Source organism: Triturus cristatus, chromosome 10, assembly GCF_964204655.1.
Source record: "Triturus cristatus chromosome 10, aTriCri1.1, whole genome shotgun sequence".
In the NCBI taxonomy this organism is placed as follows: domain Eukaryota; kingdom Metazoa; phylum Chordata; class Amphibia; order Caudata; family Salamandridae; genus Triturus; species Triturus cristatus.
The window spans coordinates 157,765,359-157,783,785 of NC_140593.1; the positions used below are offsets into that span (position 1 = coordinate 157,765,359).

Consider the following 18,427-nt stretch of genomic DNA (forward strand, 5'->3'; position numbering starts at 1 on the left):
TCAGACCATATCCTGGAAGTGAGAAATAGCCTAGATTCCATGTTTTCATCCTACATACCTACAGAGCCTTACCTCTTCTGAACTTATAATAGGGTCTAAACCCTATGCCTGACTAAAGGTACTGAAATTCGTGGCACAACCTTAGTTAAAGGTGACCACCCTACTTCTTAAATATTTTAAATAATGTTCAAGAAATAGTTCATTTACATCTACAACATGACTTTATGAATAATTCTTTGTATTGCCAATGTTCATCCATGCAAAACCATAGGAAGCAACAGGTCTTCGCAAGGTGATCAGAAACACGAATAGTAATATCCTGGTGTCTACAACATTATATCACGATTGCCGAATCGCTGCCATCTCTCCAAAACACTTTCACTGTCTACAGGAGGGTAGCAGATTCTCCATTAGCATTCATTATCATTCCACCCACAGCTTTTCCCACCCTGAAAGAAACTTAGTGCCAGCAGATCGGAAGTATCACTCTCCTGCACTCGAACCATACTAAGCCGTGAGCAGTGTCCCCAACCCCGCATCCTGACAGGACCCAAATGTCGTCTGCTGCCCTGAGGGATAAAATGGTATCCTTCTAATCCTACCTTTGACCTAAAGATAAGAGAAGGAAAAGTCAAAAAAAGTTATCAGTGACCTTAACAGCCATGTTTTTAGATCTGACAGCCTGAGCATTTGTCATTGAGCGAAACAAAAACCCAAGAGCGGGGATTGTGGTCAGCCCCCTTTAGCAAATTGGTTTGTTTGGTTCAGTCCCGTTATTTGAGGGACGTGCCATTCTCATGTTCAATCAGCTCAGAGCAAAGACAGGTGAACAGTGTGTGTCCGTCTCCTAGGCGAAACCTCCCCTGGTTCTTACCATTAAGACAATGCTGAGGAAGAGGACTGAATAAGGCTTGTACTCATACATTTGAGATAGCAAAGCACCCACTCCTACATCCAAGGTGCATTTTTAGGTTTTGCCTAAGGCAGCGCGTGCATGAGACATATTGACACCTTATAATGGCGTAGACCCTAACCATTGCTTACCATTGGTTGGCTTCCTTGTCACTCTAATTTGTGTGCTTATTATTTGTAGCTGTGTGAGCTCTCATTCCTGCTCGTGTGTTTGTCCCTTGCCTGGAGCGTCGATGCATTACTATGTCCTTCCACTAATCACTTTTTCAGGCTTTACTTTTTTCTTTTGTTTAAGCGTTCTACAAGAGAGTACAGGTGTTTTTACGCTGTATCCCTTGTGTGCTCTGTGCTCCTCTTGCTTGCTCGTGTGCTTCTCCTCTATTGCCCCTGCATTCCCTTCTCGCACATCGCTTACTTTCACCCATTTTATAGCCCCACCCACGCCCCATGTTGCTTCCATCTGTGCCCCCATAATGCATCTGCCGCAGCGTCACCCTATGTCCCCCTGTGTGCTTTCTAAATCCCACCCCCCCACCCGAAAGCCGATGTTGCTTCTGCCCTTTGTCTCCTATACTGCTTCTGCTACCCACCCTTGCCACCAGTGTTGCTCCTCCTACTTTCAAAAGAAAGAAAGGTGTCAGTCATTTTTTTCTTTTCAGTTACTGGTCCAACTACCAGAGTGATATCTTAAAAAGGCGCCAGCTTGCATTGTGCGTACACCTACAAGTTGAGGTTGCTGGGTGCTTCAAAAGCTGTTTATACATTCTTTAGGCCTGCAGCCCACCATCAAGGATGTGAAGCCAACAGTTTTCAAGGATGAGAGCTACTGGCTTTGCCAGTACTTGTTTAAGAATATAGTCTGCCTCAAAATCTATTCAAGTGAGGGAAGGGAAAAAAAAACAGGGCAATACTTTTGAATCATATTAAATGTTTTTTTTATAATGTCAAGCAAGGAAACATATACAATAATATCAAGCAGGATACATTTGTAAAAACTTTAAATCATGAAGTATTGTCTTTTTTCAAAATTATAATTCTGGCTTGAATCAAAAACTTATAATGTAGTAAACCATTTTAAAAGCTCTTGACTATACAAGTTAACAGTACAGAAAGAAGGAAAGAGAGACTGAGAGGAGTCGCTATCTGTAAAGTGTACTTGGAACAACATACTTATTACTGTGGGAAAAAAAACAATGGACTGGAATGTAGCCCAAGTAAGTAAACAGTGGCCGAGATTAATTCAAGCATTCCATCCATCACTTTCATGTATTTCTCAGAGTAATAGGTATGCCCAGATGTTGGTCCTGTGCTCACTGTGCCACTGGAACCATGCTGCACCCTATTGACAAGGCCCAAATAGGCGACACAAACTGGTGTGGGGTTGCTTGTGTTACGGTTCAGAGGTGTAAGAGCCTGACAGTCCCTATTGGAGCAGGACCAATATTTGTTTGCATATGGTTTGTTTCTTTTGAGGTGGCATGGTGGGCAAAAACCCAATAGGGTGGAATGCGGCCCCTGAGTAATTACCAGTGGCTGAGATTAGTTCAAGCATTCCTTCCATCACTGCTTTGTATTCCTCAGAGAAAGATCCTACAAAAGTATTTTGGCCTGTACATTCAGAACGAGCGTGCCGCCATGGTTAGGGGAGAGGAGTTGGCCTAACGGCTAGGGCGGTCGACCTTGAATTTTGGGAATTGGATTCGAGTCTCGGCAATGACGCTGAACATACTGTGATTCTGGGCAAATGACTTAGGGGCATATTTACAAGCCCCTTGCGCCACTTTTGCGTCACTTTTCCCATGTTAAAAGTGACGCAAAAGTGGAGCAAGGGGCTTGTAAATCTGCCCCTTAATCTCCCTGTGCCTAACAAAAATTAATGTGGCCTCATGTAATGCAACTGGTGCTATGTAAAGCGCTCTGATACCCGATACCTTCGGGTCAAGTTTGCGCTATATAAAACTCCGCTTTTTTTTTTATTAATGGTTAATATATTCTTAACTCTAAACCCATATATCTTGAAGATTTATATATCCTCAAAGTACATGTATGTGGAACTAAGTATAGTAAGTCCATACCTACCTATATACTAACTCTCACAAATGTTTGGTAGTGATATTTTGACCAAAATATTTTTATAAGACATTACTATTTTGGCATGTCCCAGTAGTATCCACCCTGTTTAGCCTTCCCAAGTGCTCTGTGTCCCTAATGCACACTGATCATAGGCTGGGATAGTCATGACTTAACACTACTACTACCACTACCATATAACCCACCTCATGTAGTAGTTCATGACTATTACTAATGCTGGAAAAACTATTATGTCTACTTATTCTGTTATTACTACTAGTAGTATCACTACTATTTGGTGTTGTGATAATAGAGCTAATACATCTACAACTAAAAGCCTCAATTACGCGTTAGATGGTAAACAAAATGCCAGACTTCCTGCCTTGTTAAATTCCGATTCCACGTAGTTCATAATTTAGCATATGCACTGAATATAACCATGCACCACTAAGTGAATTATGCACTGTACAAGCACTGGTAGAAAGAATCTTTGATGGAAGAGCTCCAGGATCAGCCACCCTCGGCTGACATTTTAAAAGGATGTGAAACCCATCTATTCATTCTTGCTTTCGCTTGTTCATCGAATCTTGTCCTCTCTTTCTGTCTTTCACATCCTGTGGTTATTTGTGACTAAGCTCCTAGAAGTCCCCTTAGGACTCACCATCGAGTGTTTCTGTCCCAGAGTCAAGTCACATTAAATGCTGGGAATTCACACAACTAGGAATGTAACATATGCTTGGGATTCATTTCATTGTAATGGGTCCTCTGCCCTAGACTGCAAGACCCTGCTTGCCCTGTGGGACAGCAGACTTCTATAGTGTAATAGTGTTGATTAAAAGATGAGACAGAAGTAGCCACTGGTCTGGTCAGCAGGATTTCTGACAACCCAGCACCACTTCTGGGACGGGGAGTGCTGTGGAGAGGGTGTGAGAAAGGGGTGGAGCTGGTTTCAGGGGAGGAACAGGCATTGCAAGAGCAAAATGTATTTTAATTATTTCAACAATTGCGAATAAAGACTGAAAAATTACCAGGGGCCATATTACAGAAAGTGCCCCATGGGCACAATGGGCATGTGCACCAGCTTTGTGTGCCCCAGAGGCACTTTGGTATTACAGAAGGGGCTTCAGACGCTTGTGCCACCCTCCTGAAATATTGATTGCGATGGTGCTATCTTCAGATGGTGTTCCACTTGCAAATGAGGGAATTGGTTTGCCTCTGCGCCCGTGCTGCTAAACAATCACGGACGCAGAAGCAAACAGACCCCTAGAAGGTGCACTTTAAGAGCACCACAAAAATGTGGCGTACTTTCAGTGTGACCCAGAGGGCAGTCCTCTGGAGGTTGAAAGGGGGTCTCATGGACCCCCAGACATTCCCCAAATGTGGGTGCAGTCAACCACTGCACCTGCCTGCAAGGGATCTCTCGCCCCTTGTTAAAATGCAGGTGGGTTGCTTTGTACACAGAGAAACATGGAGCAGCTTTGACACAGCCGCTCGTATTTCCCTGATCCTAGGGCAGGGCGAGTTCATGGCTGCCCTGGGGGCACTGCATTCAATATAATAGAGCGCACTGTCCCTGTCTGCCCCCGTTGCACCTGTTCAAAGGTGCGCTGTGGCTGAAGCAGGGAAAGTGCGCCCTATTTGTGATACGCTCCTGGTGACATCCTACTTCTTGGACCTTTCCCAACATGACACAAGGATTCATTTTATTCTAATTCGCCTACAAGCACATTTCAGTAGTATTTATGTTGCGTTGCATCTTATTGCAGTGTAGCATGTGCATGCTGCTTCACACCCTACCACGGCCTAAAGCAATTTCCGGATACTCAAGTAAATGGCAACTCCGTCTCTTGAGCACGGTAGGTATCGTGTGGGTTTATGGGGTAGTCTCTGTGAAAAATGTGTGAAATCTGAGGTCCGGGGTTGTGTACAATTGTGTTGCACCTGTCTTATTGCAGGGCTGGTGCTTAATTTGTAACAAACAATAGTGCCAGGATTCTCATCAGGAGGCCACTGAAGCTTGCACCATGCATTGCCACTGCCAGCGCTGTCAATGATAGTAACAACCCAAACAACTAACCTTCACTCCTACAAGTGAGACAATCGAGACTATGCTGGGCCCCCAAAGCTACAAGAATGGCTTGGGTGGCAGGTAATAATCATTTTTTATGTACATTGAATTAATAATTAACTGTTGTGGTCATTTCTAAATTAGCCAGACACTGCCACCTTGTGGCAGACTGTCACAAGCGCCGGTGTGGACAATTAAGTGTCGGTGCGAAGCACCAGAAACCACTAGCTCAAATTAAGCACTGGTTGCAGCTTGTATGCCTGAAGGTGATGCATTTTTTAATATTACCATCCATCCCTATGACAGTAACTTTATTATTGCATCAAGGTATTTCCCATGGATTGAACACCCACCTCAAAACTGCATACACGAAAGGAAAAGCAATAGGAATCCAACAAACAATAGTGAAATTTATAAATGAGCTACGCCTAAAAACAGTACACTTTTTGGCAGCCTTTCCTATCCAAGGTGCGTGGTTTTTTTCACACCCACTTTGTCATTGTGATGGTCTAACATATCAAAGCACCAGGCACTTTTTTTTGTGTGCACATTTTACACTCCTCAGAGAAGGCAATTCCTTTGACCATTACTATTAGCAGAGAAAATTAGGAATCACGAGACAGCGTTGGCTTATTTATTATCCCTAGATAATACTCATAATATATATGCCATTTTAGACTATGTTTTAACTATACTTAGGATATGTAGCAAATACTAAACATGTATCGTGTTCATTTTCTTTTTTAATGAAATAAGATTTATTTATTTATGACTTTTATATGGAAGTAAATCAACTAGCTTGTGCACACTTTTATGGCTCAAATAGAGCTGAATAAAGTATTTTTGACGATGATGAAATGAGCACCTATGGAATGCAGTAAGTTATAAGGAAGTGCATTCTGTAATGAGCCATATATTTCACCTCATGCTCCATGCCATCTTCAAGTAAACTTTAAGTTCACTGCATCATTATGCTGCATTTTTATGTTGTTTATGCCTACTTTTCCAAAATATACCTGCTGCATTGGTTTCAATTGTAATTAGAATATTGCTTATCGTAAACATCATCAACAAGGGCGTATCTTTCCTTCAGTGACTACCATCTCACTCTTGTTCTCTACCAGCTCATGAAGCTAAACCAGGACTGGGATCAGATTTACCGCAGCTCCACCACCGGTTTACAGCAGACGGTGGCGTGTCTCCAGCAGGAAGTGGTAGCTCTCAAACAGCACGTTGAACGACTTGCTATGAAGCTGGACCATGAACAGGTGTGTACATGAAGACAGTTACAGATACCCATCCTTCCATAGTATTTTGTTTCCATTTTTAGGTCTCGCTTGAAAGCATAAGTGTCTCCAAGACATATTGCTGCCAATTGTTTAAAATGTACATAGCGTTGGCTTTGGCTCCACCCGGATGAGAATGACTCTCTAGCCTCATACTATTGGCTGTTGGCTGTATCATTACACCTTCCAGGAGGTGCTTCCATTGCAATGTATGAGCAACTATTTTGCATCTGAAAAGCACACTATTTGTCTTCTATATGCATTCAGCAATGTCTCGTCTAATGAAGACCTTACAATCTCCTCATTGACATGTTCCACCCTCCACCTCGGCATTATCCACGGCCTCTACGGATGATACTTTTTCTGCACTCCTGGGCATCCCCCAAGAGCTGAGACTGCGTGCCTTCTTGTATAATATATCTACCTGCTTTAGTTTTTATCCCACATGTAGCTTGGACTTTAGACTGCGTGCTCTTCCTGTATAATGTATCCCCTATCTTTCCCAATTTGATCCCTCCCATCCTTACGCTTTGTATACCACCCCCTTAATCCTGTGAAGCGCTCTGATACCGTCACAGGTCTGGTTCGCGCTCTATAAAACTATAAAATAAATAAATAAATGTATGCTGCTTTTTGTCCAGCACTGGCAAAGCCAGTAGGGCAGGCATTAATGCAGTAAAGAGTATCTGTGCATTCGGCACATGTAAACAACATTTGTGGATATCTTTCTTTACATACATTGACACATTAAAGCTAAAACCTATTGTCTTTACCAATGCTTGTTATTAAAAAGCTAGTAAATCTACTGGAGTTGCATTTGAGCAGAACGTCTTTTCAAGGCCACGGTCATCAACATTAAGATGACTTTAGGCATGAAGCTGCCCCAGCTCAACACATATTACCATAGTATGATGAGGAAGCCGCCCAGCTTTCTGTTTTTACTGATTTCTACACATAAATACAGATGATAAAACATTTGCTTCCCTGCATGCATTTGTTTTAAAATGGAAACATTGAAAAATGTGATCTTCTTTTGAGTGTCTATGCATATTGCCAACAAGCATTGGCAAAGGCAATAGGTCTAGCCTTTGAGACTATTGGCTGTGCCATTGCCTTTAGTTTCTGCTGTAGAGCACGGGCATTGCCGACTTTGTCAACGATTTGTAGTCATGCCTTATATCAGGTGGCTGCTGTGCAGCATGGCTTAAAACATGAATTAAAAAAAGGACAATAATGCATGCAACGCTAATGCATTTTTTTTTTAAAAAAAAAGCACATTCGCCTTGGCTACATTATAGCACTTTTTAAAATTAGTTTTGGCCACATTACAAAGCATCTGCACTACTGTGCAGCATGCCTACAAATCATTGCCAAAGCCAATAGCTCTCATAGGTTTTGCCAATGCTTGTTATTTACAGATTGGGGCAGGACTAGGAGTTTAACAATAACTGCACGTTTTCTTGTCCACGCCCAAACTGAATATCCCTTCCACCAAAGGGCTCGGTTTGCAGATTCTCTCCATCATAAATTGATAGAGCGATGCTAATTCCCTGGTTATCTGATGGAATTCCAGGTTTCGGTGTCTGCGAGACACATGGTTGCATTCTACATCTACTAAAACAAATATTTACATCTCTTGAAAATATCTTGTTTTCAAGAGATGTGAGGAAGAGCTGTATAGCGCCTCTCACACAGGCATCTTTCCCCTATGGTAACTTGTGAGAAGCTTAGAAGTCAAGTAGGGGTAGCTGTTGCTTGTCCTTTGCTACCCCTGCCATGTGCTTTTTTACTCCTGGTGCAGGAAGCATGCCAGTAGCAGGAACAAGAAGTAAATGCTGTGAGGACATCGAGGCCGAAATGTGAGTGCTGACACTTCCACTACTCCTGGGTGAATTGATACCATTGGCGAGGGGGATAACTTCAGTGCATGTGGGGTGGGCGGGGCTCTGAGCACAAGCACCGCTTCATGGCCTCGCCCATCTCTCACCACTGCTCATACCGGTATCAACGCAGATGGTCCCTATGGGGGAAGTGTGGCCTTTGACTTCCACGGCAATAGTTACAAAAAACCTTTTTCGACAAGTAAGGTTTATTATGCGATTTGTGCATTTATTTCCATTTGCACAAGTAATCCTATTCTAAAGCAGTGGTTAGGATTTACAATTCACGGTATCGATATTAGGACAAAGTACTCCTATTTAGTGATGGCGCACTGAAAGTGATGAAATGACTAAATGGTGCACAAGTGCTATACATATTAACAAAATATACATGTGACTGATAGGGACATTATGATGCAAAAAAGCAACACTTCAGTTAAGTGTCGAAATCGATTGTATACAACAGTGTCTCGCAAGCGAGACGCATGCGCTCACACATGCACTCACTGGCTGGACCCTAAAAAAAGACCTGAACCCAGAAGCTGTGCATACCCTCTATTTTAGTTTTTGGATTATAAATAGGACCAAGATAGGTACAAGCAGGTTGAGCTCAATGATGGGGGTAATATATGATCTGTTTTGTGCAGGGGTCGAGACACTCTGAGCCGTATTCATGAAAAAAAGTGTGAACGTGCGGGTGGAGATTTACATCCCCATCTGACTTTTACAAGTTTTTTCTATTGAGAAACACTTCAGAAACACAATGCCAGGTGCAGGCTTCACGCCTTCTTCAGGGAATGTCATGTGACATATAGCATAGGCAGCCGCGGTCCGTGCAGGTAACAGAGGTGGGGCCACTTGGGGGGTGATTCAAGGGACGATGCCGAGGAAAAATTAATTTATTATTTAATTTTCCTTGGCATCGTCCCTCGAAATCCCCCCCCCACGTGGCCCCACCGCCCCACCGCTGTTACCTGCACGGACCGCGGCTGACCATAGGGTCCTACTTCCCTCTGCGGAAAAATACATACTGTAGAATTCCAAACAAGCAGAATGGAAGGTCCTATGCAAAAGCACCCAGTTTTCTCCATGCAGACAGCCCTTCGCTTATACCTCCACCAAATGCAGGGTGACCCACTCTCTTTTCTATCCTAGAAATAGAGTGTCTCCAGCCTTAGGCTGTGGAACTTTCCACCATTTCCAGGGTGGTAAAGGGTCAGTTTGGAGTTTGGGAATCCCCACAAGTGTACATGTTGGTGGGTGGTCTCAAACTTTCAAGGCAAATGAACAACCATTCTGACTCCTTGAGTGGGATTTACTACTGTGTATTTCTTCACACTAGAAATCTGCAGTAGTATGCTACAGGGAGTCCTTTTGTGACTTTCTGACATGCATAAATAGAGGCATTTCCAGCTCTAAACATATGATTACAACCAGAAATAATTTTGTGAACAGGGCCCTCTATGGACAAGTTGCCTGTCTTCTTGTAGTACCAGTCTGACCAGATGCTGGAATCAGTCTTGGAAGCTCGCTGTCTGTAGTTAAATGACCATGCAGCAACTGGGTCTAACAGGCAGGCACTAAACTTTGAGCATAAGTTTCTAAAATGTGTTAAGCATGCAAAAGAGGTGTATGAATTAAGAAAGCTACTTTCTCCTTAAGCTTAATGCTATGAATAACAGTTGAATATCTTGTTGGGATGAGAATGTCCTCTAAATGGTGTACAGCCATATTCCCCTTCCCAGAGTGCCCGACTGCGAGTGTCTGGTTTCCTGATTTTTATTTATTTTGGCACCACCCTCACACTAGACTGCGCCCAGAGGCCTAGGCTTGTCATGGAAACGCGCACCAAGCAAGCCCTAATTTTAATGGCAATGGACTACTGTTCCGGTCGTTGGTTTAGCATGTAGAGTTATGGTGCAAGTTACCATGCTTTGTAAATCCATACCTGTGACCAGACCTTTTTTATCTGTGTCACTGAAGTGGAAGCGAACTCACCGCTGTGACCAGATTGTTGCACAGCAACCAAGAACTGTGCCCAAGGTGGACGCTGCTGCCGCATTTGAAGAGTCTGCCCATGGATGCTATCATGAGTCTTTGATTCCTGACCCCATGGCGGACCATTTGCTACACCTCACCAGAAGACCCAGAAGTGGGTCTGACTCCTGCTGTGATAGTCTGCGGATGATCAGTGCCAGTATCCATCTTCAAGGATATTGGGCGGCGACCCCACTGCTGTAGTCTACTGTAGCCCACCAGGATCATGAGGTGGGCCGACAGCTAGCGCATCTCCTCTCACAAGTAGGAGGTAAGAGAGACACATGTAGCAGGACCTCGACAGCTGCCCAAAGAGAAAACAGAAACCTGTGCTGTGATGGGAGTAAATCAAATTGAACTCTATTGAACTGAGTGCTAACATACCAATCCGCTCCTGAGTCTTGATACATGCCGAATAGAAACTCTAAATCCTAGGGGGACCTGCCTAGACTTATAAAAGGGGGACACCCGGGAAAGGGGTCGGCAGAATCCAGGGTGAAGTAACCCAAGCATCAGTGTGTTGTTATTATATCTGCTATAAGTTCCTATATAGTATTACATTTTAAGTGTATAAATTAAAGTACTTTACTTTTTTAAAGTAAAGTGCTGGGTCAGGCAATCAGTTATTGCACAGCTAAGTAATTGCTGAGATCTGAGTTTCTGCGCCCCAGACTACCTCCCTAAGAAGGCTGTGACTGCTCGCCACTACTACCACTGAGAGTCAAGTGATGAAGAAGCTGTACTTGGCTCAGTTTGCAGATCCACAGTAGGACAGACCCAGATGCAAATGACCCAAGCGTAAGTGTGAGGCCCAATAGCCCCTGCCTGCCCTGTTAAATGGCGTCTGTCACCTCTATTATTCCAAAGTGTCTGAAATTACTGACTGAGAAAAGGTAGTGTGATACGGTAACATTATTTGCTGGTTTTATATTTGGCAGTGTAACCAGAGGCTGACACAAGGAGTGAAACCATCTCACTTAAGCATCCCACAGTTCACCTGGATCTTAGTGCTTCGAAGCAGCTTCCTGGAAGGATACAAACACTATACAAATAGTATAAAAAGAACACAAATCAAAAACAGAAACCCTTGGTTCACTGGTTCCCTCAATAGGTAGAGGAGATCCCTACGGCAATCTGAAATAATCTGGAGACAACACCCCTCTGCTACGCATCTAAAACTTCTCCGCCATGCGAGAAACGCCTACAACAAGCACATCCTCAATTCCAAAAAAGATTATTTCAGATCGGAATTGGGGAACGCCAAGAATAGACCCCACATGCTCTTTGAACTGGTAAAACACCAATCTAATAAATTGGCCAAAACACCAAAAGAATCCCCCAAATCTCTAATATTGTCAGAGGAATTCTCCTCCTTCTTCGCTGATAAACTCACAGCATTAGGAATTGAACTCAGTACCGCCACCTACTCTCAACCCCTTCCTGACCTGCCCCCCTTTTCTGCACCACCCCCTCTAGCCTCACCTAAAAACCAAGCCCGCTGGACTGACTTCAAATACTATAACGAAGACTCCATCTCCAAAATCCTCTCTACCTTAAACCCTAATAACCACTTTAATGACCCACTACCTTCCAACTGCCTTGCTGCGGCCTCCCAATCCATCGTTCCTTGCTGGACTACAATAATCAACGCCTCTCTCCAGCAGGGTTCGATTCCGGACCCTTTGAAAGCCGGCCAAGTCCTCCCTATTTTAAAAAAACCATTACTGGATCCAGCCTCCCCAGACAATTTCAGACCTATCTCCAATATCCCGCTATTAGCCAAAGTATTGGAGAGGTGTGTACAACAGCTACTAAGTCAGCACATCAACAACTTCCACCTACTTGATAACTTCCAATCTGGATTCAGACCAGGGCACAGCATTGAAACCACTATGCTCCACATTGTGGACGATGCCCTCCAAGCCCCAGACCAAGGCAAAACCTGCCTGCTAATCCTCCTTGATCTATCTTCTGCCTTCGATACGGTCAACCATGAAAAACTTCTTGAACGCCTTAGAGTCAGGATGGGTCTGGATGGCGTGGTCCTAGAATGGTTCAAGTCCTTCCTCCACAACCGCTCCCAGAGTTTCCTCATCAACGGCAACCTATCAGCTCCCACCCCAGTCACGGTTGGAAACCCCAAGGCTCAACCCTGTCCCCCACCCTCTTTAATCTTTACTTAGAGCCACTCACTGAAATTCTTCGTAACCCCAACATCTCCTACCATATGTATGCGGACGATACCCAAATATACATCAATATCTCTTCGCTCGAGGAGATCCTCTCACTGAATGAGACCCTAAAACTGACTGTCCAATGGCTAGCCAATAACCAACTCAAACTTAACGCGAAGAAAACTGAATTTCTTCTAATCTCCCCTTCAAAAGCCAATCCGGAGATTTAGATATGGATCAAGGCCATCACAGCCCTGAACTGCCCGCCAACCATTGTGGACTCTGCCAAATCACTGGGCATAATCCTCGACTGTAAACTGAACATGCGAGACCACATTAACTTGATGGCTAAAACAGCCAGATTCCACCTGACCTATCTATGGAAGCTGAAACCTTTCATCGATGCTCCTGACTTAAAAATGGCAGTTCAAGCACTAGTCATCTCTAGACTGGAATATGGCTGTTCCACCCTCACAGGATTACCCAAGATCTCCTTAGCACCTCTAAAAGCCTGCCTCAACGCGACCGCCAGACTACTCACAGGCACCAGGAAATTCGACCACATCTCCCCACACATGAAAGCGCTGAACTGGCTCCCTCTTGAGGCCAGAATCCAGTTGAAACTGGCATGCATTACACACAAGGCTCTATACACAAACTCCCCCGCTTATCTGGCACAGAAACTTGTGGTATCAGGAGGAAGCAGGAACTCCCGGTCCGCTAGAAACCTCTTACTCCAACCTGCCTTCTTTCAGAAAAAACGAACCTACAATAGGGCGTTCACCGGAGCGGCACCAAAAATTTGGAACTCCTTTCCACCCGCCGTCAGAAGAATCCCTTCTCTAGTACGTTTAAAAAAGGAGGCCAAATCCTTCCTCCTGGGTAAATTCCTCGTCTAAGGCCTGCCCTCAACCACCACATTGTGCCAGTTGAATCTAAGACTATCGCTTCTTCTACAGATCACCAATTCTCCCCGACAAAAATATGGGGGACCTTTGTTTTTACTGACTCTAACTATGATTGTAACCATACACCTGTATCCCCCTGTTTTCCTATGTTCTCAGCACCCCGGCCTCGCCTTCCTTTGTTGATTTTGTATATTTCTGCACTTAAAACGTGTTGTTTGGTCACCACTGTATACCGTGTAAAGCGCTCTGATACCCTCACGGGTCAAGTTCGCGCTCTATAAAACACAAAAATAAATAAATAAAAAATAAATAACACAACATCCAAAAATGCTCTGCCCACATTGAAATATAGGCCTCTTTGTATAATTATGTATAAGTATGTGCACTCCATTAAAATAATATTAATACTAATGAACTGCCCTTGTTGGGACATGTATGATATTTTGAATGTGGAACAGATGAGCCGTATTCAGTAACTCTGATTTGGCAATGCATCAGTCTGCAATAACTACTGTCACTAATTATTTAAAAATACATAGAAGATTTGGCACAACACAAAGAAGTATTACTGTCCTGGGTGTTTAGTTTATCATTCCACCTCTTATGGAGTGCTTGGAATGCAATACATAAGAGATTATTGTACATTTCAAAGATACCCTGAATCATTTGACAAAATTCTTTGTCTCATACGTATGTAGCACACAGAATACATTTGTATTTTTGCTTTTTTCAAACTGCGGAATTCTTTTTTTTGTGTTTTAGTCAGTATTCGTGTGCATGTTTTTCCGTGTGTGACATACCCATTGATCTATCAACCTGTCTTTTTTGATTTTGCATGCATGTAAAGTTCAAGTTGTTTATCACTATATTGACTGTCCCATCTTTTTCTCCAAGTTTTTCATTAACTTTTCTCTCCCTCTATGTTTTCTTGTTAAAAAATGAAAGTTTTGCCAGACCGCCAAAAAGCTGCCATTAACGGGCTAACACATGCAATACACAGGCACAAATGCTTTTTCCATATGCTAGCACATTAATGCTTGTCCTATATTGGCTATGCCAGTGGGTGTTTTTACAGCTCCTTTTTTCTGACGAATGTGTATATGTGAAGTAAAAGGCATTTGCACATTGCAACCAATTACATATTCTGACGACTTGGAAACTCAGATTTTAAACTTCTAGCAGAGACTGACAATGGTGTTTAAATAGTAGCTGACTTTGAAGCCCCCCTCCCTTGTCCAGGGCCTCTTTGCCCAGTGTTCCAGCATACTCAACCGCCTGCAGTCAATCCCCAGCACTCTCTTACACAGATTCTCCCACACGCTGAGACAGGGACACGTATTAGTCAAGGATAAACACTGATGTTCACCCACAAGCCGCCACTCTGGGTTTTGCACGCAGAGCGCTTGATGTATTTTACCGGGGGCTCTTAGGAAACGCCAGTCAGTCTTTATGTGCGGCTGTCAAGGACGTGGACGGAGCTGGGGTAAACCTTTGGACGGAGTGCCTGTATAGAGACACAGTCGCTGCTACTGTTGTGGGTGTACTATAGGTGTATACTGTGCTGGTGGCCTACCAGATATGATCCCAGAGTTGATCCTTAGCTGCTCCCAGTCTCTCCGCTCCACAGCGCCTCTTACTGCCAGCTTCAGCAGCAAGAGGAGAGGGGTCTCACTGGCCTCCTGGGCAAAGACTGTGGCTTTCTCATGGCAGCCGCACACAAGGGAAGTACTTTGTCGCTCCTCTGTGTATAACCTCTGTGTAGCAGCCACCAACCTCAAACGTGAATGGGGCTGGTAGTGTAAACCAATGGAAGGTTATTGGTGTTCTTCTAGTTTGAGGGGTGTAGTGAGAGGTAGCAACCCACTGATTCGACTACAATTCCATTCAGTGCAGCGATTTTAAGTTTCCCCGGCCCATGTGCAAGTAGCCAGTCTAGTCCAGTCCAGGTTTTTCTTTGCATTATGATTCATATGGCGTAACAGCTAGAGCGGCTGACTTTGAAGCTTGGGAACCAAGTTAGAGTCTCGGCGGGAGGCTCAACATCCCGTGATTCTGGGCAAATCACCTAAGCTCTCCTTGCTTAAAAAAAAACACCTGTTTACAGATGAGCTTGGAGCAACAAGTGAAAACACAAGCGTTCATGTTAAATGCTCTTTAACAAAGAAAAATGTAGTTCCTGAAACAGATCCTAAATTGGAAGCAGTGAAGGGATAGTGTAATTGGTCCATACTCTTGTGGAGGGCTAAACACAGGAAGAGGCATGACAAATTCATGTCATAGACAAATGGGGAGAAAGTATATGAGAGCGATGACGGAGACAGCAAATGGGAAGCCTATTAGTGGGCTAAAGCCCACAAAGTATATACAACATGTCTCTTTGAGACAACGCATGCTCGGTCTAGCCGAGATCTAAAAACAGAAAGGTACCTCTTGTGCCTTTGTAAAGACTTACCTCCATTCCCATTATTTCTTGGGTAAAACATTTGAGGAACTAAGAGGTCCTTCGACGTTGTCTTCGGGAACACAGACAACATGTATGTTATTGACAAAGAGGAGGTGTAATAAGTAGGTTTAGCAGATCCCACTCCTCTCCAGCACAAACGACTCTACATAGGTCATTAAAATAGACTTGTCTGATCTTCCCAGACAGGGATGTGAATAACATTTTGGGAGCAGAGCAGCAAGGCAACCCAATTCAAAACAAGCTTACTCTCAGGCCGGACAAGTGTATTATTCTAAAGTTACTCTTCTGATAAAGTTAATGAAAATCTACTTTCACCAGTTAATGACACATACCCTGGGTATCTGCAACCAATAATGTCGATTTAGCCCCAGCAGAACACATGAGTAATATATCTACACCTAGAATTATGCCAATAAAGGGTCTCTTGTTACAGTGTCACACTGGTCTCTGATTTTCTAATTTCTTCCATTATTGCTCTGGCCATTTAAGTATTACATAGACCATTAATGACCATTCAAGTATTACATAGACCATTAACGTCCCAGACAGAAATGCTATTTTGGTCTGCGTTTTATAACTATCTTGACTAGTTTAGAGACTGAGGGTCAGATTTATCAAGATTTGACGCAGCACAAGGCAGCAAGACAACTTGCAGTGCTGCGTCAAATGGAGAGGGCAAGAATGCACCATATTTGCTAACATATGGCGCATTCCTGCCCCATCTCTGCACTGGCACACTTGTTCACCTTCTCCAATCTGACACCTTCCTGCACAAAAACAATCCTTAGATGCCTTTTCCTCTTTCTAATTATGTTGTGTAATGCAGCACACTTAGAAAGCCAAAACAAAATTCGGAGAAATAAAGATAGTTCACCTCGTTGCGCCTCTCCTGCGAAGGGGTAGCATTTTGTCACATTCCCAGGTTTACTAGTGATAGTAAATCTGGGAATGCACCAAAATAGATGGGTGGATGTGTGGGAACACCTATTCGCCACCCTTTAATGCCTTCTGGCGTAGAGTAACACAAGGCAGTGACTGGTATGCCCAGACGTGGGTCACGTTCTCACTATGCCTCCAGATTCAAGCTAGCCTGGCTGATGAGAGGGTGATACCCTGAAACCGGTGCCAGGATGCTTGTGTCTGGTCAAGGAAGGACCTGGCCTGGCAGTTCCAGCTGGACTGTTCCCATGGGGAGCAGGGTAAAGACTGATTTGCATATGGCTGGGTCCAAACTGGAATGGCACGGCGAGAAAATAAAAAATGTGGATTTAGCCCAGATCTGTGACTGGGGGTGAATGTTTGATTTGTTTAGAATTCCATCCATCATCTGTTCTTTTTGCATTTCCTGGCGCCGAGTAACACAAGGTAGCGACTTGTGCTGCTATGCGTAACTCTCATATTTACTATGCCACACAGAGCCATGCACGGTGGCTCTGAATGCCAGAGTAAATCTGACTTAAGGCTTGTGTTGTACCTGCGTCACCTTGCCTGCAATGCATGCTCTTGATAAATCTGGGCCTGAATATTTATAAAAACTGTAATAATTATTGGTGACAATAAAGGAATGTTTATAATTTTATTTTGCACTGCTTCACCACAAAAGTAACTGTCAGCCAGCCCTTCTTGGGTAAGCCTTCAACCACCATACATTCAGTGAACACTCTCTGGGGGATATTCTCAAGAACGTGTGATAACTACCGTAAAAGTAGCATAACGGAACTCTCCACATCGCAGTCCATCGCGGGAAAATAACTCTGTGTCAACGTGGTACTCCCAAGTTGGCGGCATCATGCAATAGTCCCACGACTACGCATCAAACCAACGCGTTAAAACCAATGCAAAAATGCAAAACACCAACGCTCAAAAAAGCGGCGATGACGCCAATCGTGATACAAAAATCAGTGAAAACCAGCCACAGGCCTGCAATCCCCATGCGACATGCGGGAAAATGCACTACAAAAGGTGAAACAAAACACATACAAAAGCCAAACAACAACGAAGCACAATGGAGTCAGCCGGAGCAAGTGCAGAGAAGTTCCAGCACCCCACAAGCACCCCAGAGGACCAGCTTGGGACTTCGGGGTCAGGGAAGGGCAAGGAGAAGAAGAGTAGGAAGAAAAGGTTCAGTCCGCAGGAAAACAGGATCCTGATAACAGAGGTGATAGAACACCATCAACTACTGTTCGTCACCTCCGCTGTGTCACTGGCAACTAAAAATGGAATATGGCAGACCATCATGGACAAGGTGAATGCAGTCGGAGTGCTGAAGAGGACAATGGACGAGGTCAAGAGGCGCTGGAATGATGTCAAGCGCAAAACCAAGCTGAAGCTCGCAAACAACTGGAAGGCAGCAATGCAGACTGGAGGTGGCAGTCCAGCGCCACAGAAGGAGCTGGAAGAGATGGAGGAAATGGTGTCCACAGTCATCAGTGGCTAAACGGTAGCAGGAGATGGGGGCCCGTACACTGCTCAACAGGACCAGACACAACAGCAACAGGGTGAGTAACAACCAGGGCTGGGGGCAAAGGGGGAGATGGGCACAATGGCACACATGCACAAGTAAGCACAGCACATCAGACAAACTATGCCACAGACCCCCAACTCCCACCAAGATACTAATGCACCCAC

General features: G+C 44.1%; 1 protein-coding gene across 2 annotated transcripts in view; it reads left to right on the top strand.

The window, feature by feature from the left end:
- Positions 1-18,427, top strand: part of LOC146789129 (uncharacterized) — a 199,598-nt gene that overhangs the window by 153,668 nt on the left and 27,503 nt on the right. For both annotated transcript variants that reach the window (XM_085630701.1, XM_085630702.1), the window contains one exon: positions 6,175-6,318. In XM_085630701.1, the coding sequence (XP_085486827.1) occupies positions 6,175-6,318 (144 nt within the window). The remainder of the gene's footprint in view (positions 1-6,174; positions 6,319-18,427) is intronic.